The sequence below is a fragment of the Drosophila serrata genome, unplaced genomic scaffold (assembly GCF_035046125.1).
Source record: "Drosophila serrata isolate PLE 108 unplaced genomic scaffold, ASM3504612v1 contig_240, whole genome shotgun sequence".
In the NCBI taxonomy this organism is placed as follows: Eukaryota; Metazoa; Arthropoda; class Insecta; order Diptera; family Drosophilidae; genus Drosophila; species Drosophila serrata.
This window is the reverse complement of record NW_028257138.1, coordinates 6,417,978-6,442,722: the sequence shown is the minus strand read 5'-3', so window position 1 is coordinate 6,442,722 and position 24,745 is coordinate 6,417,978. Positions and strand designations below refer to the sequence as shown.

At 41.0% G+C, this 24,745-nt stretch overlaps 2 protein-coding genes across 3 annotated transcripts in view; both read left to right on the top strand.

Annotated features, from left to right (window-relative positions):
* Positions 1-21,819, top strand: part of fipi (factor of interpulse interval) — a 79,067-nt gene extending 57,248 nt beyond the window's left edge. For both annotated transcript variants that reach the window (XM_020946558.2, XM_086830923.1), the window contains exons 3-8: positions 17,652-17,846; positions 18,422-18,532; positions 18,615-18,752; positions 18,881-19,033; positions 20,086-20,580; positions 20,634-21,819. In XM_020946558.2, the coding sequence (XP_020802217.2) occupies positions 17,652-17,846; positions 18,422-18,532; positions 18,615-18,752; positions 18,881-19,033; positions 20,086-20,580; positions 20,634-20,851 (1,310 nt within the window). In that variant the 3' untranslated portion in view covers positions 20,852-21,819. The remainder of the gene's footprint in view (positions 1-17,651; positions 17,847-18,421; positions 18,533-18,614; positions 18,753-18,880; positions 19,034-20,085; positions 20,581-20,633) is intronic.
* A 180-nt stretch (positions 21,820-21,999) lies between these two features.
* On the top strand, positions 22,000-24,201 carry LOC110179163 (uncharacterized). The gene is made up of 2 exons (XM_020946557.2): positions 22,000-22,188; positions 22,250-24,201. The coding sequence occupies exons 1-2, from the start codon at positions 22,101-22,103 to the stop codon at positions 24,061-24,063; spliced, it is 1,902 nt and encodes a 633-aa protein (XP_020802216.2). The 5' UTR covers positions 22,000-22,100; the 3' UTR covers positions 24,064-24,201.
* The last annotated feature ends 544 nt before the right edge of the window (positions 24,202-24,745 follow it).

The following is a 24,745-nucleotide window of genomic DNA, read 5'->3' as shown; positions in this document are numbered from 1 at the left end:
AGTAATAAGAAAATGCGAACCTTAAACACGGGCTTAGATCAGATTCCCTGAGAGCCTGCCCACGCGGCGTATGCGTGATACCTGCAAGAGATTTAAGAATAACAATAAAACGCTGCTGCATACTTTCCGGCGCTTGCCTTCGTCAAACTTTTTCCTCCTCTTTCCTGCTGCTGCTCTAAGGGACTTACCTTTGCTTGTATTTCCTGTAAATGCCAACACCTGGTACTACAAGTTGAAGTGGATCAGCAGCAGCAGCAGCAGGAGGCTTACAAAGTTCGTCCCCTCAGCGAAAGCCGAGAATAAAAACTTGTAAAAATAGCCCAGGGTCGACGGTGAAGGACACTCGGAGATTACGCGGTGTAGATTGCGTAACGAAAACAATGCATCAAAGTTACCATCTCGGCTGCCGCGGGGCCCAGCGTTAAATTGTAATTAATCTTCGTTCGCCGTGTAATGAGTGCGATATGAAAGTCTCTCTCTCTCTCTGTGCCATAATCAGTTGGCTTTTGTTTGGCATAAATTAAAAATAAACTCAATTAATTATGTAAATATTGTCACAACTGTCGGAGGAGGGTTGGATGCCACAGCAGCTTGCTTATTTAAGGACTGTCTGTGTCACCTGGAGTTCTGGAGCTGGGGAAAGTCGTGTGGCCGTTTAAAAATTTATAGAAAAGCAGCATGGAAAAGTGAAATGCAACTGTCTATGGCTGTCTTGTTTGCATGCACTTCCTTTTGTCAGGAGTGTCACGTGTGTGTGTGTGAGTGAGGGGCCGGAAGCGTGCTTTCTGCTTACGCCATCTTTCTTGCTCAATTTGTAAAACAATTTTGCATACAAATTGCAACAGCAGCCAGCGTTCAGTGAGCTCCGGGCTTGACATGCAGCGCCCAAGCGGAGCGACCTGCCAGCCAGGATATATCCCATAAAAATGCAATGCCAGGGACCGGAGCGAAACGAAACGAAACGAAAGGAAAGCGTGGCAAACATGCATGACAATGCATGACTAAAGTAATGAATTACTTAAGTCCCTCGCCCACAACGCGCAAGACATATGGGCCCCCGATCCAGATCCACTTCCCCCCCTCACAAAAAAAAAGGAATCCAGGATACAAAAGGACCACAAGCCTGGGAATACACGAAAAAGGTCGTGCCGCTCGGTGATGAGATGTGAATTTGTGTGCATTTGTTTGCTCGATTTGAAATGAGCGACAGGCGACTCGCCTTTAATGCAACTGCAGCACATCCTTTGGGCCAGGAATGATTGAGAGAGTGCTCGGTGTGTGTGCATTTGCATTTGCATTTTCAAATCAGAGACCCTGATCAAGACGAATTGGTAGCAGTTTATTTCGCAAAGTCATGCCATTCACGCTGTAAATCAGAGGAAAGCGAACGAACATCCTTGCAACATTTACATTGCATTACACGGAGAAGTCCTAATGGCAGGCACCGAGAATCAGGTAAAATGGGAAAGCAATCTACGCTGGATACCTGATAAATAGTTGAAGTGTTTTGTGAATTTACAATAAGGTCTTTCCGTAGAATACTCTCTACCATTCAGATTAACTTGTGTTTATAAATGCAGTGAACTGTATTATTTTTGTCTTAGGTGTTTTATGTTTATTAATTCATGAAGCGTCTTAGAATAAGTTTTATAAGCGGGTGCGATAAGCGAGCGGTTGCGGGTAAATTCCAACTAGATCTAACTGGCGAAGATATAGAAACGTGCGGAAGAAAAATAAGATCGCGTGATGTCCCAATACTCATGCACATATACTGCATTTTGGCTATGAGTGTGAGCTTAAAGCTTAAGTTGTAAACAAGACAATTATGTTCAGTAAACTAGGTACGATAATATGCAAAATAATAACAAGTAAAGAAGTAATAATTAACGACCGATTAATTCCTCAACATACCGGCCCCCCTGAACGACGGTTCAGTTCAAAGGAAGCACAGAAATTTTTGTAATGGGGCGCTTGTAAATTCCTTTGGCAGTTTTAACTGTGGCCACACGAACCCTCTGATCCTGGCCAGGATGAACCTCAATAACTCTTCCCAACAGCCACTTGCTTGGCGGCTGATTCGGCTCCTTTAAAACCACAAGGGTGTCCAATGCAACATTTGGAGCATCTTGTTGCCATTTCGTGCGAGTTTGAAGAGTGCTGAGATACTCTAAGTTCCAGCGTTTCCAGAACCCTTGAACCTTGGCCTGCAATTGTCTCCAGCGCTGCAGTCTGTCAATGTGTGCATCCAGGAAAGATGGCTCCGGTACCGAAGTAAGAGGCTGACCTGTTAGAAAATGAGAAGGAGTTAGCGGGTTAAGGCTGTGATCGCTGGGTGCGCACAAAGGACGAGAATTCAGAAGTCCTTCTATCTGAATTAACAGGGTCGAATATTCCTCGAATGTTAATGCACTGCTGCCAGTAACTCGTTTTAGGTGCATCTTTATAGATCGCACTCCAGTTTCCCAAATCCCTCCAAAATGGGGTGCAGAAGGCGGGATGAAATGTCAATTAATTTCATGAGTCGAGAAGAAGCTTGAAATCTCTTCATTTTGACTTTGGGCAATTACGATCCGTTGCATCTCATCTAATTCTCGTTTAGCCCCATGAAACGTAGTGCCATTGTCCGAATATAAATCTGATATTGGCCCACGTCGAGCCCAAAATCGTTTAAAGGCGGCTATAAAAGCGGATGTTGTCAAATCACTGACCAATTCAATGTGTATCGCTTTTGTACATAGACAAACGAAAATTGCAAACCAAGCCTTTCCAAATCTTGGTGTCCGACCTGTAGATACTTTGATTGTTACAGGTCCAGCATAATCCAAACCAGTGTGAAGAAAACAACGGGCGGGTTGAACTCGGAAGTTGGGCAAATCAGCCATAAGTTGAGAACTCGTGTGTCTTCGCTGCATGAAGCAAGTTCTGCAATTAAATATGGTTTTGCGGACGAGGTTTCGGGCTCCTAGAATCCAATATCGTTGTCGTAAACTGTGAAAAGTGTATTCTACTCCAGCGTGTAGCGAGACAGCATGTTGATATCGAACAAGTAGAGCAGCAATGGGAGATTCCTTAGGCAGAATTATGGGATGTTTTGCATCATAATTAGCTATAGAATTGTCTATGCGACCACCAACACGCATTACGTTCTGCTCGTCTATAAAGGGGTTGTATCGAATCAACTTAGATTTCTTTGACAATGGCTGTTCGGTGCTTAACTGCTTGTATTCCATTTTAAAAAACTCCTTCTGGACGTGGGTGAATATTCTAGATCGTGCGTATTGAAGTTCCCACGCCGACAGGAACACCGAAAGTTGAGTCCTTCTACGAAGACGATGGACGAAACGAATGCAATAGCTTAGAGTCCTCAATAAGCGAGACCATGAGGAGGCTTTGTTGATCATACAGGTAAGCTCATTTCCGTCATCGGAAATGTGTAGATTAACCTTTGGCTCGGCCTTTACCTCTAAGCATGCCTGTTCTTCTGTCGACAAAACAAACTTGGCCTTAACGGGTGGCCAAGTTGAACGTGACTGAGATAACCAAGCTGGTCCATTCCACCAGATGTTATGATCAACGAGGTCCTTTGGAAATAGTCCTCGCGATGCGCAGTCAGCTGGATTATCACCACTTCTAATATGCTGCCAGCAGCTTCGTGGACATGCCTCCAGAATCTCAGCAGTGCGATTGCAAACATATGTGTTCCAAGTCCGTGGAGATGATGATAGCCAATGTAAGACTATTTCAGAGTCTGACCAACAATTGATTCTGGAAATAGGAATAGTTAGTGATTGCTTAACCAGTGAAATCAATTTCGAGAGTAAGTGGGCTGCGTTTAGCTCAAGTCGAGGAATGGAAATAGGCTTAATAGGAGCCACGCGAGTTTTTGCCATTATCAGCTTCACTGCATATCCATTATTGACCTCGACGCGACTATAGATGACGGCTGCATATGCCTGAGAAGAGGCATCTGCAAATCCATGCAGTTCAATTGATTGGTGTGGCGCTGCTATGTAACGAGGCACTCGACAAGTTTCCAATACGTGCATTTGAAATACGAACTGTTGCCACCGTGTGCATAATTGCGAAGGCAATATCTCATTCCATTCGACAGAACTCAGCCAGCTATCTTGAAAGAGAATCTTCAACAACACAGTTGTGGGCGCAATCAAACCCAGCGGATCGTAGATCTTGGCTAATTCAGAAAGCAAAGTGCGTTTGGTTAAAGTTGTTGTGATTCTAGGGGTTTCTAACTTGAAGGAGATATAGTCAGTTCTTGGTTTCCAGTATAGTCCCAAAACTTTAATAACTCGATCAGAAGTTTCCTGCTCGAAAGCGTCAGGAGGATACTCACAATTCTCCTGTGGCAATGACTTTAAGAGTGCGGAACAGTTTGAGCTCCACTTTCGAAGTTTAAATTGAGCTTCGCTCAGAAGTAGAATTAGTTCATCTTTGAGTGCAATGAGATCCTTAATTTTATCGCATCCAGTAGGAATATCATCAACGTAAGCGTCTCTGTTAAGAATGACTGCAGCGTTCGGATACAAATCTGCATAGTCGATCGCAAGCTGCTTAAGAACCCTGACGGCTAAGAACGGCGATGAAGCTAATCCGTATGTGACGGTCAGCAGTCGATAATGATCCAGTGGGGCGTTCTCCTCCTTCCTCCAAACTATACGTTGGTATTGCGTATGCTCGTCTGAGACCAAAATTCCTCTGAACATCTTTTCGATGTCAGCGCAAAAAACATAAAGATGCTGACGTAAGCGAAGACATACTCCAATTAAATCCCTTTGAATAGGTGGGCCTATGTGAAGCCGCGAATTGAGCGATTGACCAGTGGAATCCTTTCCTGAGCCGTCAAATACCACTCGGCAACGTGTGGTAGTACTATCTGGTTTAAACACTGCGTGGTGCGCCAAATAGTTGCAATGTGCTGAATCCTCAGCCGCTGCAGCTGCAGGTATCAATTCCATGTGTCCTCTTTTCAAATAGTCATCCATAAATTCTACGTATTGTTGTTTAAGTCCAGGGAATTTCCGAAATTTCCGCTCTAAAGCGGCGAAGCGGTTTAAAGCCTGTGGCAACGTTGATCCAATTGGCGTAATGGGCTCCTTAAATGGGTACTGAACAATGTATACACCATCATCTCTGCGAGCATGCGTTGCCAGAAAGTGTTGTTCTGCAGGATCACTGGAGTCTATCGTTGCTTTACTTGGATGAACTTGTTCCATATCCATGAATGATCGAACTAACGAATCCAAATCTTCGTATGCGTGGTGGGCTTGTGCGTGCGTCCATGATTCGGTGCAATCGTTGAAGCTGCCTGTAATAACCCAACCAAAATTAGTTTGTAGTGCGATGGGGTATTCAATACCAAACTCTCGACGATTTCCAGTATATATGCTCCACAGTTGATCAGCGCCCAGAATAACGTCGATTTTTCCCGGAGCTCCAAACGTTGGATCAGCCAATGGAAGACTGCAAATCGTTTTCCAAATAGGAGAGCTGGTCTTAACCTGTTGACCTGGAATCAAAGAAGTCAGAGAACTCATAATTAGACCAGAGATCTCCAGGGTTGCAGTAGTGGTTCTTGAGAGCAGGGTAAAGCTGGCACGGCCTCGGCTAACACCAGCCGGGTTAGCACCTAATCCAGCCACTGAGATGCGAGCATGCGTGCGTGAAATTCCTATCCTTTGGATGAACGACTCGGCTACCATAGTTATTGTCGATCCAGTATCGAGCAATAACCGACATGTGGTCCTGTTGCCCCATGTGTCGATTACATTGGCCAGAATAGTTGGCAGTATGGTTTGATTGTTAGCCCTCTCCAGAGTGTGATGACTAACAGCGGCAGTATCAGCAACTTGATCAATCGTATTGAATTCAGCAGTAGACAGATGAGCAGGAGCCGAAGGAACCGATCGTGACTCAATCGGATGAACTAAAGTGTGGTGCTTAGCATTGCACTGACGACAAGTGTTCGATGAGTTACAATCCCGGACTTGATGAGATCGACTCAGGCAATTAAAACATAGCTTAGTATCCCTGGCGAAGGTGCGGCGGTCTAGTACATCTAGAGCTTTGAATTCAGCACATGCATATATGTTGTGCTGACCTTGACAATAAATACATTCGCGGGACTGCTGATTTGATCCACTTGCATGATAGGCGACTTGGCGGCGTTTACTCTGGGCTGGTCTTGACGGTTGTATTACGTGTAACTCCTGACAAGACTCCAAAGTATCACAATGAGCAAAAAGGAAACTAAATAAATCATTTATGGTGACCTCTTCTTTGACTGACATATTACAGTTGGCCCAAGCCTGTTTGATTTCAGGACTTAATTTTGAGAGCAAAATATGAATTAGCCATACATCGCGGCTGTCGCAGTTCAGCGCGTGTAGGCCACGAATACATTCGTCGGCAGAGTCAATTACATTACGTAACTCAGCGATATTCGAATTGGTAGCGGTAGGCAACGACAGAAACTTCTGAACAAACGTTCGAGCGATGAGCGTTTTCTTGTTATAACGATTTTCCAATTTCTCCCATGCGTCTTGGTAATTATCATTACAAACGGCAATATGTTTAATTAGGGACAGAGCTTCTCCATCCAAATATGATTTCAGATAATGAAACTTTTGGCACTTGGAAAGCTTGTTGTTATTGTCTACTGAGCTTAGAAACAGATCACTAAACTGGCTCCAATCCTCGTATTTTCCAGAAAATGTGGGAATCCGAATTTTCTCAAACCTTAAGTCAGTTGCTCCCGATGAGGAATGAATTTGTTCCAATAGATGGTTTTGTCCCTCGAATAGACGTTCCACTGTACTTGAGAGCAAAATGTTAGACTGGTCTTGGCCATAATCTTGCCCTCCCATCTCCTTTATGGCTTTACTAAAAATAGCGTGCGCGCTGTAGAACTTGTCTTCATATTCGGGTATATCCAAGCCAGGGTCTTCATATCCCTCCTCTATGTTGAATGCTACTAAGTCCTCGGAGAGCTCCATAAAGTGGTCGAAAGTTGCTACTAAACGATTCAGCTTCACCTGCAGAGTTTCCACATTATCACATCTCTGTGAAAACTCTGTAGCGCTGTTAAGGGTGCGAGTTATTTGCCCCTTGCAGGCACCACGTTGTTGAATCGTCCGATGCATTATTGGGTTCATTACGAAGAAAAGTCTTTATCTGTGATATATTATTCACGAAAATAAACACAAAAGCAATCGCGGTTATCCGGCTACTCGAACGGACCAAATTTTGTTATGTTTATAAATGCAGTGAACTGTATTATTTTTGTCTTAGGTGTTTTATGTTTATTAATTCATGAAGCGTCTTAGAATAAGTTTTATAAGCGGGTGCGATAAGCGAGCGGTTGCGGGTAAATTCCAACTAGATCTAACTGGCGAAGATATAGAAACGTGCGGAAGAAAAATAAGATCGCGTGATGTCCCAATAGTCATGCACATATACTGCATTTTGGCTATGAGTGTGAGCTTAAAGCTTAAGTTGTAAACAAGACAATTATGTTCAGTAAACTAGGTACGATAATATGCAAAATAATAACAAGTAAAGAAGTAATAATTAACGACCGATTAATTCCTCAACAACTTGAGTTAATATTTAAAAAGGATTTTTATTAATTATCCCTTTCAGCAGTATTATGGCTGCCAGTCCTTAAGCTTCAATAATCTTTTTGGCCCATCAATATCAATAAACGAATATCAACTGTAATTTAATCACAGACCAACTTCCATTATAAAATATGAAATTTAAAAGCTTCGTTTTTTTGCATAATTAAAGAGATTTTTCGTTCCGTTAAATCATTTTTAATAGCTCTCTCTCTTTCCACTCACCTGGTAATAAATGCACTCATTACGGCGGCATAATTAGCTGCAGCTTAAGTGCCGACAGAGCCCGCAAATGAACCCCGAAGCCATCAAAGGTACTCTTTTTATTATTTTTCGCTATATATATCACATATATATATACGAGAGGGAAGGTATATCCTGCTGCGCTCTGGGTCGCAAATTAAAGGATCTTATGGCGAGCACAATCTCCGCACCCGCAACAATATTTCACTTCGCTCATCCGCTCTCAGTCTGCGGCTTAAATGCCTAACTAAAAACCCCACACTCCCACAGCACACCTTATTGCCGGTGGGAAATATTGTCGCATTTTTCAATATGTTCCCAGACTCTACCCCGCCACTCCATTTTCCAGTTTTCCAGCTAGCAGCTACCACCGCGCTGCACAAAAACTTGTTAAGTGTGCGGTTGTTGCCATGAAAAATTCAATTTGTTTCACTCTTTATGTTGGCTTTAGCTGCTCATAACACACACCGTGTGCGCACATGCCGTTAAAAGCTTAGAGTGTGTTATGTCTATATATGTGCCATATAGTAGCAGCATCCTGTTTTGGTTGAGATTCTAATAGTTTACAGCATAAATTAATGGAGTAACAAAGTCCTCACAGTGAGACAATGTTCCTGGGTAAAGGTGTGTGTTGGATTTTTGAGGGAATTAAAAGATGCCAGAGAAGAGAGAGAAGAATTTGTTAATGGTTAAATTCTTTTCAGACTAACTCAACATTAAAGTAAATAAATAATAACTAATCTAAGCTTGAGACAGTCACTTAACTTGCTTATTTATTAGTTCTCTCTGCACTGTGTGCAGCGAAGGTAAACTCTTTAGCTTGAGCGGAAATTTCATTAAAATAAAAGCCACTTGAAAGCCTCTATCAGACGATTTAAGCCCGCATTCGCCCGAAATGAGCTCAACTTGACTAAACTATTTAAATACCAATGCCAGGATGCTGCTCCTTCATCTCCTCCAAAACCAGCTCCTGCTCCTACTCCTTCTTGGGTTGTAATTTAGCAATTGCGAATGCGCACTTGAGTTTAATTAAAAGAGCATTAATTGTAGCTGGCAACAACTGAAGTTGGTTATAAATTGTAATGGGGGCTAGTCAGCTGGAGACTTTTTAGCTTTGGTATCTTGGGACCTCGGCACCCGCAACTATTCCGCGAAACTTGAAAGAACAATTTGCGCTCCTCATGCACGCACCTGAATTTATAGCAAACATTACGCCTTACCCTAGCTGCCTGTTTGTTTTTTGTTGCCAGGATTAAGGACCGCGGCGCTCCTTCGCCTGCATGCTAATGAAATATGCAGCTAAGTGGCGCGGATCAGTTTCCTAAGCGGGTTAATCGCCCATGAGCTCCTCTTTCTCCAGCACTTACTCCACTTACCAAAGGAAACTTTGGTCAAACGGAAGTGGGCTGGTCCGAGTGTTTGGCTCAAATGGAAATTAAATTAGCAACAATGTTGCTTTGCTTTGGTTGCGCCCAGCGGCGGCGGCGGTGATAATCGTCAGGAAATTACTGGAAATTAGTGTCTGAACAAATAAACATATTTGCCAGATTAACTAGTCTCTAAGCGGAATGGGTAAGAGATTAGAAAAGAGAAAAGCGTCGAAATCGGCTGACATCATGGCACCTTCTTTTATCTACAGTTCAGGCTTTTGGGAATCCGGGGAAGGCAAAGCCGTAAAAATAACAATGCATTGGAAATTCCGTTTTCTTTTCCTTATTATGTTGGCATACCTCCGGGTTAAGTCCCTTGTTGTCCGCACAAATGTCCCGCAATTTGTTGGCATAACAAAAACAATTCGAGTGGATCCAGAAACTGACAAGTTTTTCTTATAGCACACTAAAAATGAAGACACTAAAGGCAGCGCCACAAAATCTCATCGGAGATGGCAAACAAAAGGGAGAATTAAGTGGGAACACATTCTTAGGGAAACTCTTAACCATATTTTTTTACTTTATTAATATGATGAAAATCGGTTGAAAACTGAAAAAGTTATATTTTTTTTCTTAAAATATGTATATATATAGTCCACCGATTCGCCATCATCCGATTTATATAATAGCAAAATTATATAAAAGAATAATTCAATAGTTTCATTCAAATAGCTTAAATTTGTTCCAAAACAAATCTCTCACATCTGTGCATATGATTCCCAACTAGTTCTAACATCTCCGGAACGAAGTGACTGCTGCCGGCCACGTATGGGAAATGTGTTGTGTTTTAAAAGTTGCAAGTCATTGTTTATTAGTGTTCAAAGTTAGTAACTGATCATACATAATTACTGGTCATAGATACGTACTGATCATAGTTACTTAATAAGAGTAGTTATTTATTGATCATACATACTTACTGTTGAGACTTTCTTTATGTTCATTGATACTGACCATACTTACTTACTGGTAAATATTACAAGAAAAGCTGTAGCAAAGATCTCTCCGAAAGAAAAAAACCGACAAATAGTCAGCTCAGAGAGCCGCAGTTGTACTCCTTGCCACTGTAATGTGGCATGTAGTATATGTGGCACACACACACGCACACGTGCTCAGTGACACACAATGGCATCAAGTAAGTAATACAATAGAAAAAGCAACTCGCGTACGCGTGTGTAAAACTTTATTTTTACGACAAAGTGCAAGCAGCAAAGTTGTTAGCAAAGGACTGAAGTAGCAGCAGCGGCTACAGGAACTGTAACTATAGCTTCGAATCCAGCAAGTGCTGCTCCTGGCCCCTGCAGTTGGATTTTAATTTTTAGCAGCGACATGAGACAAAGTTTTAACTAAAAATTGCGTGCCAGCAACTTTGGTGTACGGCGTGGAAGAAATTTGATTTTTATTTCTAGCGTTAAGCAGGCACCGCGTCTCCTCTGACATGTCGCACACGGCGTATACGCAATTTGCGCACACACAACAGTTTCAATTACAACTTCATGAGGTGCGCCAGAGCGAAGCGATCCAATAAGGGTGAGCGAGTTCTAAGGAAGAGGATGGGGATAAGGATGACATCATTGCCGGGGATAATTAGCCCCGACACTTGAGGCCACGATTAATGCAATTTGATGGCCTGTCCCAGGGTTCCATGATTAATGCGAGGCCTGTCGTGTTGCAACTTTACGCGAAATTTGCTTAACAAATGGTCTAAGCCCGGTCCAGGCAATAATGTATTCAAGAAAAGTGAAAATGCTTCAAGGTGGCGGCAACACAGTGGACCAAAATAACAAAAGGCAAAAGGTCTAAGATATGGCACATGAATAATGACATAAATTATCAACTTGTTATGAGTTCTTGTTTTGTTTCCTTATAAAAATCTTAGATGTGATTTATTCTGTCTGTGGCCAGAGAACAAAGGCCACAAAGACAATAGGTAGATTTTTTGCCAACCTTTTCTAGTTATTTATGAAATTTAATGTCAGTTTCCGTTTGGAAATCTTTAGAGCATAAATTGCTCACTAATCCTCCCTGAGCTGACTTGAATCCAATTTACTCTTCGTGCATATATTTTATATTTTTCCGACACAAAGTCCAATTGCAACTGACACTGATCCACTGTTCGCAAAATTTATCTATATAATGTTTAAAATATTTAAGTACCACTAACTTTTAAAGAGTTTTGCGACAACGTCAGTTTAAACTGAGTGCTCCTCCTCAGCTCATCCAGCATCGTGTTTCTCTTGCCAAGTAGAAAGTAAAGTTTGTCAAACTTTTGTTTCAAAAGTCAAAGGAGAGCACCATGTTGATGAACGAGTTGAAAAGGGGAAGAATCACGACTCACGGACGGTAGTGAATTCCCAGAGAAAATTGGAACTGGCCAGTGGGGAAGCTCCTCCTGCCTTGGCTCTTATCGCCGGACAGTTGCAAATTTATATGCGCCGGCTTCCTCAAAGGCCAGAAGACCAGAAGACCAGAAGACCAGTAGAGCTGCCGAGCTGAGAGAGTTATAAGCTGCCAGGCATTTAAAAACGCATAAATGTATTTTCCGGCCGGCACTCCACATAATGGGAAATTTATGAACTCGTTGGCGGTAGCAGGAAAAAATTAATTGCCAAACTGAAACTGAAACAAGACTAAGAGAGGGAGCTGCTACCATTGCCGAACAAATTTGCCACGGCCAAGTGTCAGCTGGAAAACTATTAAAAAGGCATCTCCAGGAGCAGGTTTTCCTACCTGCTGAAACTTCCGTTGCTGCCACAGTTGCAGCTGGAAAAGCAAACCTCGAAAGAGCTCACCAAGCTCACTTCCTGTTTTCCTGCTTCTGGCCAAGACGAAGCCGAAGACGCAGACACACAGACGTTAACGTGGCCCGTTCAGTAGCCGAAAATGCGGAAGCGTCCATTTTATAGCGGAAATATATTCTTGTGCGGAGACGTTCTGATGATTTATGTGTGTTTTGGCATTACGTGCTGCTCCAGAGTGCCGCTTTTGTGTGCCACTGGTATTAAATTCCTTGACCTGATGACTATGACTATGCCAAGGATATTCAAAGGGGAGTGCAGGTATTTACAGGTGAGCAAAGTTATGTAAAAGAGCTATTAGTGAAGGTTATTTGGGTATTTTTTGTACTTTAGTTGATAAAGATTTGCAAAGGCAGGATATTTTATTATTATTATTATTCGTTTCTCTTAAGTTATAAGGTTTAAACTATTTCAATTTAAAAACTTCAGAATTGCTCAGCAGCATTTACAACATAAATAAAGCGTAGTAAATGGCTTGTATTTAATCTTAATAATTTATTGACTTTCTATAAAGTAAACTCTTTAATTAAACCCAGAAATCACTCATATATTCCCCCGTATTTTTACAAGTATTTCGATTTCAGGGATATACTTTAACCCTAAAGCCCAGCCAGGCGTTCCCACTTGATCATTATCCTCGGTTCTGTCTGGCTTTTGACACAAAGTTAACCACTTTCCTGTAGAATAACTTTTTGTATCCCTACAAACTTCCTGGCCATATCCCATTGGGTATCAGGAATATGCCCTGACAGAAATGGGTTAAGCTCGTACAAATGCTGCAATTATTTGCATGCTCCGCCGTCGAGGGCTTTTATTTGCCCGCATTTTCCTTTGGGCTTTTCCCCCGATGTCGGGGAAATGCGTGCCTGGGCCAAAGCCCGCGAATAATTCAGGTTAAGTGCGCTTCATATGCGTTTATGCTGACATTAAAACACTCCCTAATGCTCACAGGATTGGTGCCCTCCTTCCCATCCCTTGCTCGCTGAAATTAAAACTTTTTTATTGAAGTTGAGAGCCATGCGTGCGTACTGGAAAAAATATGCGCTCAAACAAAAATCCAAAAAATAATAACAAACTTTTCTGTATTTTTATTTCCTTTTTTTTTTTTTGTTTGCCAGAGTAAATGCAAAACAAAAATGTCGCACAACGAGAGGAAAACTTGCAGCATTTCGAGGCAAATAAAAAGCAATGCCCCTTTTTTCCCCCGGAGTATCCCCATTAAGCATTGAAAAATAATTAAAAAGTTTTTCGCTGAGCTAATGGAAATTGAATTGCAGGCAGACGGCCGCCTTAAAGAAGGGGAAATTTCATTAAAAATTCTGTCTGAATAATTTAAAAACAAATGAATAAATGGCTACGATTTCAGAGGGGCAGCCGTCGGAAGGCGGCAATAAATGTCCAATGGTGGCACAAGTTTTTAGCACAACTTTATATTTAATGCTGCCAAGGAAATGAATTTTAAAAGAATTGGATTTTTATTGGATACTAACTAAACAAGTTTTTAATTGCTATTACGGTTTGATAGTTTAATTATAAATAAATGTCTGGAATTGCTTAAAATTTAAGAGTTAGGTTATTATAAAATTTACGCTATCCTTTAGGCTTAGATTCCTTTCCCATAACATTTATGTATATTTTATAAACCCCTTCCGCATTGTTCAAATTAGTCAAAGCTAAATGTAATTATTTAGAAAATACCTCAGTTGCTCTTAGGAATTTATTAATTTTAATTAAACAATTATTGGATAATGGAAATAGGGCAAAACCAACCGTGAAAACCAAAGTGGTTTTGCAAATGACAAATGAGGACAAAAATGCCATGACATAATGAATTCCATTTATAACGGAATTTCCAGGTTAACACTACTATAATATTATGGGAGGGAAAAATCCTGACAGGACAAGCACATGCATGTCAGTTCACAGGACGACGCCCACGCGACTGCATGCTTGGGTGCATTTTTTGGCAGCTCGCACGTGTTGCCGCTCAACAGCTCCACCCACGATGGGAAAACCATCCCAAAAACTCCCATCCACTGCACTTTCCCGCCACACATTTTCCCTTTTGCACTCGCTGTGCACACGAGTGCATGGCATAATGCATTTATAAAGGCCGCCGAACAATGCCAAGAGCCAACAGACAGCCAGATAATTTCATTTCGCTCCTGCGGCTGGCTCCGGGAATGCCATTTCCGATTTACCACTAACTGTTTGTTTTTCTCACACTTGGCACACTGCTTTACATTTATTTTTACCTTTCTCGCTGTCCCTTCCAGCACACCTTTGTATATATGCGATATATATACATATATATTTTTGTTTTTTCTTTATTTTTCGTGACGCTGTCATTAAGCTCGCATGTGCTGCGACTTTGGTCAGGGCATGAAATTTTATGACGGCTGTTGTGTCGTGTGCATTTTCTTTATTTTCTTTTTTTTTGGCTCAGATATCTGTGGCGTTGAAAACAGGAGCAGCAACAGGAGCCAGGGGATCTGCACTGACAGCAAATGGGATATTTTTTGATACAATTAAAATTATATTTTGCAGATTTAAAGTTCAAAAGATCCTTCTGCAGGAAGTAACTCCAACTCTAAGATTAGAAATATAAATATGATACATATGTTTCAAATAAGTTTTGGGTTTTTTTTTTAGTTTTATTTATATACATTTTTATATACATTTTCTATAACTTAGAGTTTTTATATAAATTTTTAAATACAAAATACATTGAATTTCAATCACTAGGAATTAATACAATATAAATTATATATGTATATTTATGTTATAAAAACAATAAAGTAATGCTTGTTTTTTTTTTCTTTCACCGTTTTGTATATTCCTCAATTTTTATCAATCGTTTGTATGGCAGCTATATGATGTAGCAGTCAGATTTTCATACAATTTTACACAACAATTTAGTAATATGTATAATGCCTATGTATTTAATTTGATGAAAATCTGTTGAAAACTGGAAAAATTATAATTATTTTTCTGAAAATTTTCCGACCGTTCCTATGACAGATATATATACGTCTATATATAGTCCACCGATTCGCCATGCTCCGATTTATATACTAGTAAAATTACATAGAAGAATAACTCATTAGTTTCATTTAAATAGCTTAAATTTGTTCCAAAACAAATCTCGCACATCTGTACATATGATTCTCAACTAGTTCTAACATCCCCGGAACGAAGTGACTGCTGCCGGCCAAGTATCAGAAATGTGTTGTGTTACAAAAGTTGCAAGTCATTGTTTATTAGTGTTCAAAGTTAGTAACTGATCATACATACTTACTGGTCATAGATACTACTACTGATCAAAGTTACCTAATAAGAATAGTTAATTACAGATTCTAGTTACATACTCTTCAGAGTTACCTAATGTTCGTAGATACTTAATGTTCATTGATACTTACTGGTCAAAGATATTGTTCATACTTTGTAATTACTGTTCATAGTCACTTAATGTTTATTGATACTTACTGATCATAAATACTTGCTGATAATAGTTACTTTCAGATCATAGAAACTTTATGTTGAAAGATGCTTACTGATTCTCAACATTTAACAACCATTTCTCTGACAGTAATATAGTTTTCTGATTCTCATAAAACTAAAAACTAAATTCTACAATAGTAAGAGATCGCTTTTGTGATCGGTTATGACTCCTTCACTGCGTTGCAAACTTCTGACTGAAATTATAATATAATAAATATAGACGTTATCGCAATTTTCTTCCCCTGTAAGCCTCATTCAGTCATCTTACCATTCAGACAAGCCGTCAACGCTCGCGATTTAACAGACAGACGCAACAGAGACAGATACAGATACATAGACAGAGAGAGCGACAGATACAGTGACAGAGACAGAGACAGAGACAGAGACAGAGACAGAGACAGAGACAGAGACAGAGACAGAGACAGAGACAATGGCGTCTGCAGGTGAAGTTGAACAATGCAAATATTTGCTTGCTCCCATAACTATATAGCACACATTTGGGGGCAGGATTCGCGTGTAAGTTGTGCCAAGAGCGCGATAAAAAGTAATGTCGCCCATTGTTTGGCAACTCTAGCTGATGTCAGCATTGATTCGTTAAGATATTCAGTAAGCTCTCAAACAAAAAACAAAAGTTAACGCTTATGAAGATGTTTTAAAGGGGAAATCATGTCAGAATTTACAGAGATATAATTGCAAGATAAATGAAATATTTGCAGTATGTGAACTTGACTTTAAACTTAAAAAATCTCCAATTAGCAGACCCAACATAGATCTCAGCACCACCACAAACTACTTTTTCAAGTATGCTAATTAATTTGAACCAAGTTTCTACAGCCAAAAAACCTTATTCCAAGCATCTCTGCCCGAGTTGCATTGTTAATAATGTTCCACTTAGATGACTCCTGACTTGTGGTTCCCCCTTCAGCCTCTCCCTGTATATATGTATGTATATATCTATATATATAGAGAGTATTTCATTATGTAGATGTATAATTTCAATATGGCCATATACTGCTGCCAATAAAATTTGCACAACGCTGGGCAAAAAGGCAACGCAAAAGTTTTGCCAACGAAATGAACGATGCAATCATGTCCCTCATCCCCTGCCTTATTTTATTCTGTGTGCTGCTGTGCTGTGTTTCAGAGGCTCTTGTTTTTATTCCATCGTTGCCACTTTGGGCATGCAACAAACTTTATTAAAAAGTATGCAAGAATTTTCTCCATCTAGATATATAGAGGGAGCTCGAATACCCAAAGGGCTGCGGAGGTATCCTCCTCCGGTTCTAGTTTCCCAAGTTTCGGGCCTCGCCCCAAGTCTTTGCATCCGTTTTTCCCTTTCGTGCGGATTGACATGAATTGGCAAAATGAAATTGCAATTTCTTGTGATAAATTTCAATGAGCAAAGGCGCCTTGCCTTGCCGAGGAGCAAACAAGAAGTGAAAGCCTTTACCATCCGTTGAGTGCAGTTTGCTGTATGTTAGCTGCCGGTTAGGGAATAAAAATTGCCCACATAAATTGCGTGCAGTCGGAGTTATGCCAGAAAATAAATTAAAACACTTCCGGTTTCTTATCAAAGTTTGTTTGCGAAAAATATTCATTTGTCGTCCTCTGGCTGTAAATAAATATATTTATAGATTTATCTTGCTACACTATTTTTCAATTAGTGGTAAAGTGACAGGGTAAACCTCTTTAGTCGTTTTCAAAGCTGCTTTTATAAATTATTAATGCAGCTTTTGAGGGATATGAATATACTCCTAATAGTAAGTAAAGTAAATAAGAGTAAATAAGAGACACGCTTCTCTCTCTAAAAAAAAATTGTTATTTTGACATGTTCTTTAGTGTTATGACTTGTGTGTGTCTGTGAAAGCAATTGCTCCTCTATCTATTTTAGTTGCCAAGTAAATAAACTGCACCGAGTATGCAAATTTCTGAGCATAAAGGAGCAAAAGAACTTCCTCGAAGCACATCCTGCAGTGCGTGCAATTAACGAGCTATTACCCACAGGATTCGACAACGACTGACTGTTGTATGTTTTTCTTTTGCTATTACAGCTGTCGTCTTGGGCAATCACCATGAGAGCCTTTCGCTGAGTCCGGCGGATCACAGCGTGGTGCGTTACACAAACGAATCGCTCATCGTCCAGTGCCGGAGTCCCAATCCGGATGTGAGGCTCCAGTGGAAATCGCCGCGAGGCGAAATTATACGCGAGAACAAAGGACGCATTCACTTTGAGCAAACATCGCCAGGTAAGGATCAATGCGTTTGGGAATGGGAATGGGAATGGGACTACCGATGCCATAGATACCAAGGGTAAGGGGTTCAGGGGTGGCACAAGCACAACAAACGCAATTAATTGCAATTCTCCTACCACATTCTTTATGTAACTGGATACCCAGCAGTAAGGAGGTGCAGTAAGGATATGATGGGGAATCCTTTAAGATATTATTTTGTCATTATTATTATTTGTCAAGTTAGTAACTTAGTAACTTTCTTAAGAAGCTTACTTAAAGCAAACATAATTAAATACTATCCAAATCATATTCTGACTAAAAGTAGAATACCCTGCAGGGGCATTATTTAGTAGTAATACGTCAGGCAGCTTAATTTAATCTAAATCCAATTAAAAAGGGTATCAGTGAGTCAGGATCCTACGCAGAGTTATTTCCTGCATTCTTTATGCCGCTCGCTTTGTTTTACGAACCTCGTTTAACCTTTCTCTATGTATTCTATACTCGATTTTCCATTTTCATTTCATTTTTCCTCCCCCCTGTCGTGTTCGCTCGCTTGTTTATTTTCGACATTCCCTTTGTCTTCCCGCCAGAACAATTGAAAATCGTTTTCGCCCACATCGCACTGGCCGACAAGGGCAATTGGACCTGCGAAGCTGCTGAGGGCGGTCTGCATAGTAAATCCTTCGATTTGATTGTGTACCGTAAGTGCTGGAATCGCCATGGGTCGCCCTGGGTCGCTCAGTCATTAATATTGCATTGTTTTCTTGCCCCCACCTTCGATAGAGAAAATTACGTTCACGGAAAATGCCACCGTGATGACCGTTAAGGAGGGCGACAAGGCCACCATCCTGTGCGAGGTGAAAGGCGAGCCCCAACCGAATGTCACCTGGCACTTCAACGGACAGCCCATCAGTGCCGGAGGTAAGTACTCGGGGCCCCGGTTGCCCCTCGTAATGAGCTACGAATTTCCCGCTGAAAATGCCAACCGACAACTGACTGACTGCCCCTTTTCCACATCCACATCTCCCCCCCTCGGCATTCATCCGCAGCGGCCGATGACTCCAAGTTCCGCATCCTGGCCGATGGTTTGCTCATCAACAAGGTAACACAGAATGACACCGGCGAGTACGCGTGCCGGGCATACCAAGTCAACTCCATCGCTTCCGATATGCAGGAGCGCACCGTTTTGATGAAAATCGAACGTGAGTGTTATTTATGCTTTTTCAAACAAAAGCAGGGACAGTGGGATGGAAATGCTTAAAGGGAAATTAAATTAAAAATGCAGTTTCTTTGATTCATATGTATCATATATATATTTTTATTATTTATTGAGTTTTATAAAAAACTAATATAATTGATTTATAGGGATTCTTAGAACTAATACTAATTACTATTCCAAACAAATATAATTCATTCTTAGGTATTCTTAGTACTACTTCTAATCCTAAATAATCATCTAATATAAATATAGTATGTGCTATTTATGAAACTATTTAAGAACTATTAGGGCTTACTTGACAACTTTAATATATAAACAATGAAAATATAATAAACAATTTTTATGATGAGATAGAACAGTAGGTTTTGTGGAAAGCTTGTAAAAAAAAGGGAATCAAATCGTTAGCAGAAAACTAAAGCATTTTATATATCTTATACTATATATTATCTTTGATGAAAACTTACTATAAACAATTTCTTTCTTAAAATATGTACACCATTTTATATTTACTTATTTTTACTAGCTCAGTTAGTTTCCAGTATAATCCCATTGTGTTTAATTTGAGGGTCCTGCCAAAATGACTTGAGCACCATTTTGTTGCCTTTTTTTGTTAGTCCAGAGGAGTTTAAAATTTGTATGTTGTGCTTAGCATGCGGCACAGTGAGCAGCAAATAGTTTTTGAGCACGAAAAATGCTGAAATTACATTCGTTTAGTCCAGGGGCTTGCATGTGAGCGGCCTTTTGATGGATTCCAATGTCGGCCGATGCTACGGATGCCACTGATGTGTCTGTGTGTGTGTGTGGCAAGTGGGCGTGGCACACATGCAGCTAATGGCACAACTTGGACCCGCTCTGATTTATGGTTAGCGGACATGGTTTTTCCATTTCCATAGCATACCTTTAAGCGCCGTCAGCTGTCAACTGGAGGTTGCAGCTTTACAGCAGCGGCAAAGTGCTGCTTAATTTGATTTATACTACCTTTAAAAGAATTTTTTATCTGTAGCTTATAGTATAATTATTCGTATTATCCTGCAGATAAGCCAATTTGGTCACCATCGCCATTTGTGAGCTTGAAGTTCGCTTATATTAATGGCACTGCCACGATCTTGTGCGAGGCTTTGGCAGAGCCACCGGCCAACTTCTCGTGGCACCGGAAACAGAAGCATCTGCACAGCAACCAGAAGCTGTACACCATCGAGACGGATAACTACTGGTCCCGGCTCACCATTCGCGTGGTAAATGCCAGTGCTTTTGACAACTATAGGTGCCGGGCCTGGAATGGTCTGGGCAGCATCGAGAGAACCACACGGCTGGAGCAGGGCGAGAAGCCGCCGGCACCCAGCAACTTCAAACTGCGTGGCTACAACTCGAACACCTTTGATGTGGTCCTCAGTGCACCGCGCGGCAAGGAGGAGCGTGGCCTAATGGAGGTCAATGGATTCCGCATCGAGTATATGACCGAAATGGAGTTCAAGACGGACGCGGGCAAGTGGACCAATGCCAAGAGGAAGGACTATCCCTTCGAAGAAGGTTGGTTGTAATCTGTAAACATAATTATTTTACTCAAATAATGTTTTTAACAGGTGCAACCTTCTTGCTTACCAATCTGGAGCCGGACACCGATTACCTGGTGAGGGCCGCGTCTCGCAACCTGGCTGGTTTCAGTGACTGGACCCGGGTGGAGAAGTACAGGACACTGTCCCTAGAGCCTCGTGCCTCTGCGGGAGTCCTGCAGCCAGCGCTGATCCTGATCCTGGCCTTAGTATCTCTATGCCAGCTGTTGCGTCCAAGCCTTGTGTGAATCTAAATCTGCGGGCGGATGAAGGATAACGGATAATGGATGCTGGATAACAGGATGACGCAGGATGACCTTTGCCCCAATGTGCTTTGTATAGCTTTAAGGCGTGTCCCCAAGGGGACACTACTTTTTCTGTCTGATTTGCTTGGTCGGGTTAACTCTTAAGTTCAATGCGTTGCTATATAAAAACCTAAAACAGTTTTATGATTAAGTTTAGTTCGGGTTTCTGTTTAGCTTGGCGAGATATTTATGAAGAGAGCATATAGGATTATTTATACATACATATATATATTTAAACAAATCCTCATAGCGTTTAAAAGAAGTAAAAGGTTCAACTCTAGATTGCAAAGATAATTATTCAAATTGAAAGTTTTACTCAACTTTTCCTGCAGTCTGTGCAAATTCCTAATGAGTTCGCTTTAGTTTCCCTTGCTGAGATTGAGCCTTGAATCTTAATAGAGATTTTGTTGCCAAATCTTTAAGATATATATATAATCACACAGTTGCCAAAATAAAAATGATTAAATATAAACAAACTTTCGCTCTGAAAGAGCAAATAACTAAGCCGTAACCATTTTTCCCTTTAATCATCACTCAATAAACGATACTAAAAACCCCTCTAAAAAACAATAAATAAATACACATAAAGGAGCTTAACGAGAGCATTTGAAATTGTAAATTACATTTAATCTTTTTTAAAAACCAGAAAAGCCAAACCAAACGTTTCCACGTGTAAATTTCCAGGAAAACAAAACCAAAAATGATAACATTTGTACGTAAAAGTAAGCATAACCCATTAGCCACAAAAGCAACCAAAAAGAAACAAAAATACAGACATATTTTACAACAAAAAACACAAACCATTTTTAGGGAAAATGGTAAACATATTTTGTAAACCGAAAAATCTAGCTAAAGATTAAATATTTTGTGGTTTTCGTTTGCCAAAATAAAAGTTATTACATATAACGAAACCTAAAGTTGTACTTACTCACATGTTTGTGGCAAAAAAGCATTGGATTTCAGTCAGAGCCGATCTGAGTTGGGCTTTTAATTGGATTTTATAAATATTCCTGTGTTAGAAACCATCATATTTCGTCCAAATAAAATGTTTAATTGTGCGTAATGTGAGTATAAACTCTAAAAATGAACTCTAACAGGGGAGACTTTGTAAATTAAAGTAGGTTTAGTACTTACAGTCCGCTAAATTCTTTATAACAAAAAAGTTATCACGAAACAGAAAACCTTTAGGAAAATGTCAAAATCAAAGCGTTTTAGAGGCCACAAGAAACCTCTTAGTTTACAGAGGCGCGAAAGTCATCACAGTTTGAGTGGAATTTGTGGTAAATAAATAACACTGTGATTATCCTTACCAATAAGTTTATATCCAAATATATTTTGTAGACTACAGACGGGTGAAGACCAGGACTTCCGAGCCGAGTTCCATGCAACCAAGAGACGTCTTTAAAATATGCACATCCATGCTGGAAGCTCAAAGACGTATAGCAGCTGGTGAATTCGAAAAGAAAGTCGAGTCCTTGGAGTCACCTAAAACTAGTGACAACTCCCAAGCTGAGAAAACTGAAACACACAGCGATGCCGCTGAAAAATCAGGCAAATCTCCTGGAATACAACCCCGACCGAGTAATTTGAAACAAGGATTTGTCTCCAGAAAACACAAGACTTCGCCTTTTTCACCATCCGGTAAAATGGTAAAGAGTAACCAATTTTCACCGCACTCAAAAAATACCTACCAGTTCCATGTTAACCAACCAAAAACTCTTGACAAAGCCGTTGAAAAACCAGAACAATCTCCAGTCTCAAAACCCAAAATGAAATCTATGCAACGCAGAATTGTTTCCAAAAAAGGCACATCCTCTCCAAGACCTCGCAACCGTATCATTGGTGGTGGCTCCCCAATTCCAGAATGCTCTAAATGCAAAGATCAATGCACAGATACGATAACGCTTTGCAAATCAGAAAACAACAAATTGGAATACTGCACAAAACCAATTTTGGAATCCCATAAATCTGCATTAAGCAATTCACGATCGTCACGGCGTGGAAGTTGTGTATCCTTCACGGAGCCTGTGGCAGCGGACATTCCCGTTTGTGTCAGGAAGTGTTCAAGTTCGGAGTCAAATCATTCCACAGCCCAAAACGAGATCATATATTCGGAGCCGGATCATGCCAAACCGGTACCAGTAGCTCCTACCGAGGAGAAAATCTCAAAGAAAAAATGCAAAAAGTACAAGAGACCCTTAATTGTGGTGCCAATGGGAGAGGGAACCAAGAACGAGGACAAGGAGGAGCCACCGAAGAAGAAAACCAGCAGATGCTCGATATCTTCACTACAGTATTCTGCAAACTCCCCGAAACAAAAGAGTTATATACCCTACACCCGTAGCTCCTTTCACCACGTTGATTCCCTGAATAAACTTCGAGTGTACTCTGCAGGCTGCCAACAACGTGATCCGTCCCCTCAATCGACGTCCTGCGCCACTTGCCCTAATGTATTAAAACAATTGGGTGAACTTACTCGGAAGGTGGAGTGCCTTGAGAAAAAACAAATCACTGATATTCGTCAGGAATTGGATTGCCTTAAAGCTACCATAAAATGCCTGTCCGAGAAACAGGGGAAGAAGGAACTCGAGCCCGAACCAGAACCCAAGCCCAAGCCCAATTCCAGCCTGGAGAGAAAGTACTTAAGCACCTGCCAGTTCTGTCAGGGAAGAAATTTACCCATTCTGGACAGCTTCAAGCATCAGCTAAAGGAATCAATTGGGAATCGAAGCTGCACAGATGTGGTGTTGTCCGTCTTCCTGCGGGCAGACAATTTATACCACGTAAATCTCAGGGATCTAAAGAGCGGCAATTCCCTAGCCTGTTTCCTGGTCACAGATAATGCAATTATGGAGGTCCAGCAATTGGGTCTCTTCAGGGACATACTCACCTTCTCTGTGATCGATGTGCGGAATACCTTGAAGCCCAAGAACTGCGCCTTGGGCATCACCTTTGAGCTCGTCGATACGGAGCGCCAAAAGGGTGGCAGTGACACAATAGACAGTGGACTCTGCATCATGTGCAAGCCGCTTTTGGCTCGAGTCCTGGGACTACCACTTCACCGGCTGAGGCATGTGTTCACGGATCCGGCAATTACCGCCAATTACCTAAAGAAATCGTTCAAGGGGAATGTCTCCAGTATAGAGCAAATTTAACCAGACAAAGGCACTCGTCACTTTGTTTTAGCCAAAGTGGCTGCAAAATTACCATTTTATAAGAACAGCTTTTTTATTGCCATTTCTAGAAATTATACTCTGGTCGTAATAAAAATTAAACAAATGATTTATATTAAATATGAGAGAATAACGAAACCATTTTCGGGAAAGATCTTACTTTGGTTTTCTTTATGATCATGCAAATTGATCATAACTAAGCCAAAAATGCATTAATTTCAATTCGGAAAGCTGTCCTGTGTTAGTTTTCAAATGGTTATATATGCATACTGAGTTTTGAAATTTAGGAAAGTCAATTCAATTCATGACTGAAATTGGTATAACCTGCAAGGGTGTAAAAATGTGGTGTGCCTGGTTTATCGAGTGCAAATCAGGCCAAAACAAATAAAGACAGCCGCACCTTTTGTCTGTTTTATGGAACAAGTCAAAGGCCTGATTGGTGGCACCACCGCACTTTTTGGCCAGAACCGCATGTCAAACTGTTCATTTCGGCAAACAGCGCGGTTTGTCAATCAGCCACGTCAACTGGAGGCTCAACCGGAGCCCGCACATGGCCCAGACTCCGGTGGGAGACAATTCCGCGGGGAGGGCAGAGCTGCCTGCTGACAGCCGCATAAATCAGATGAATGCCAAATGTCGGATTCTGATGCGGATGCGGATGCGT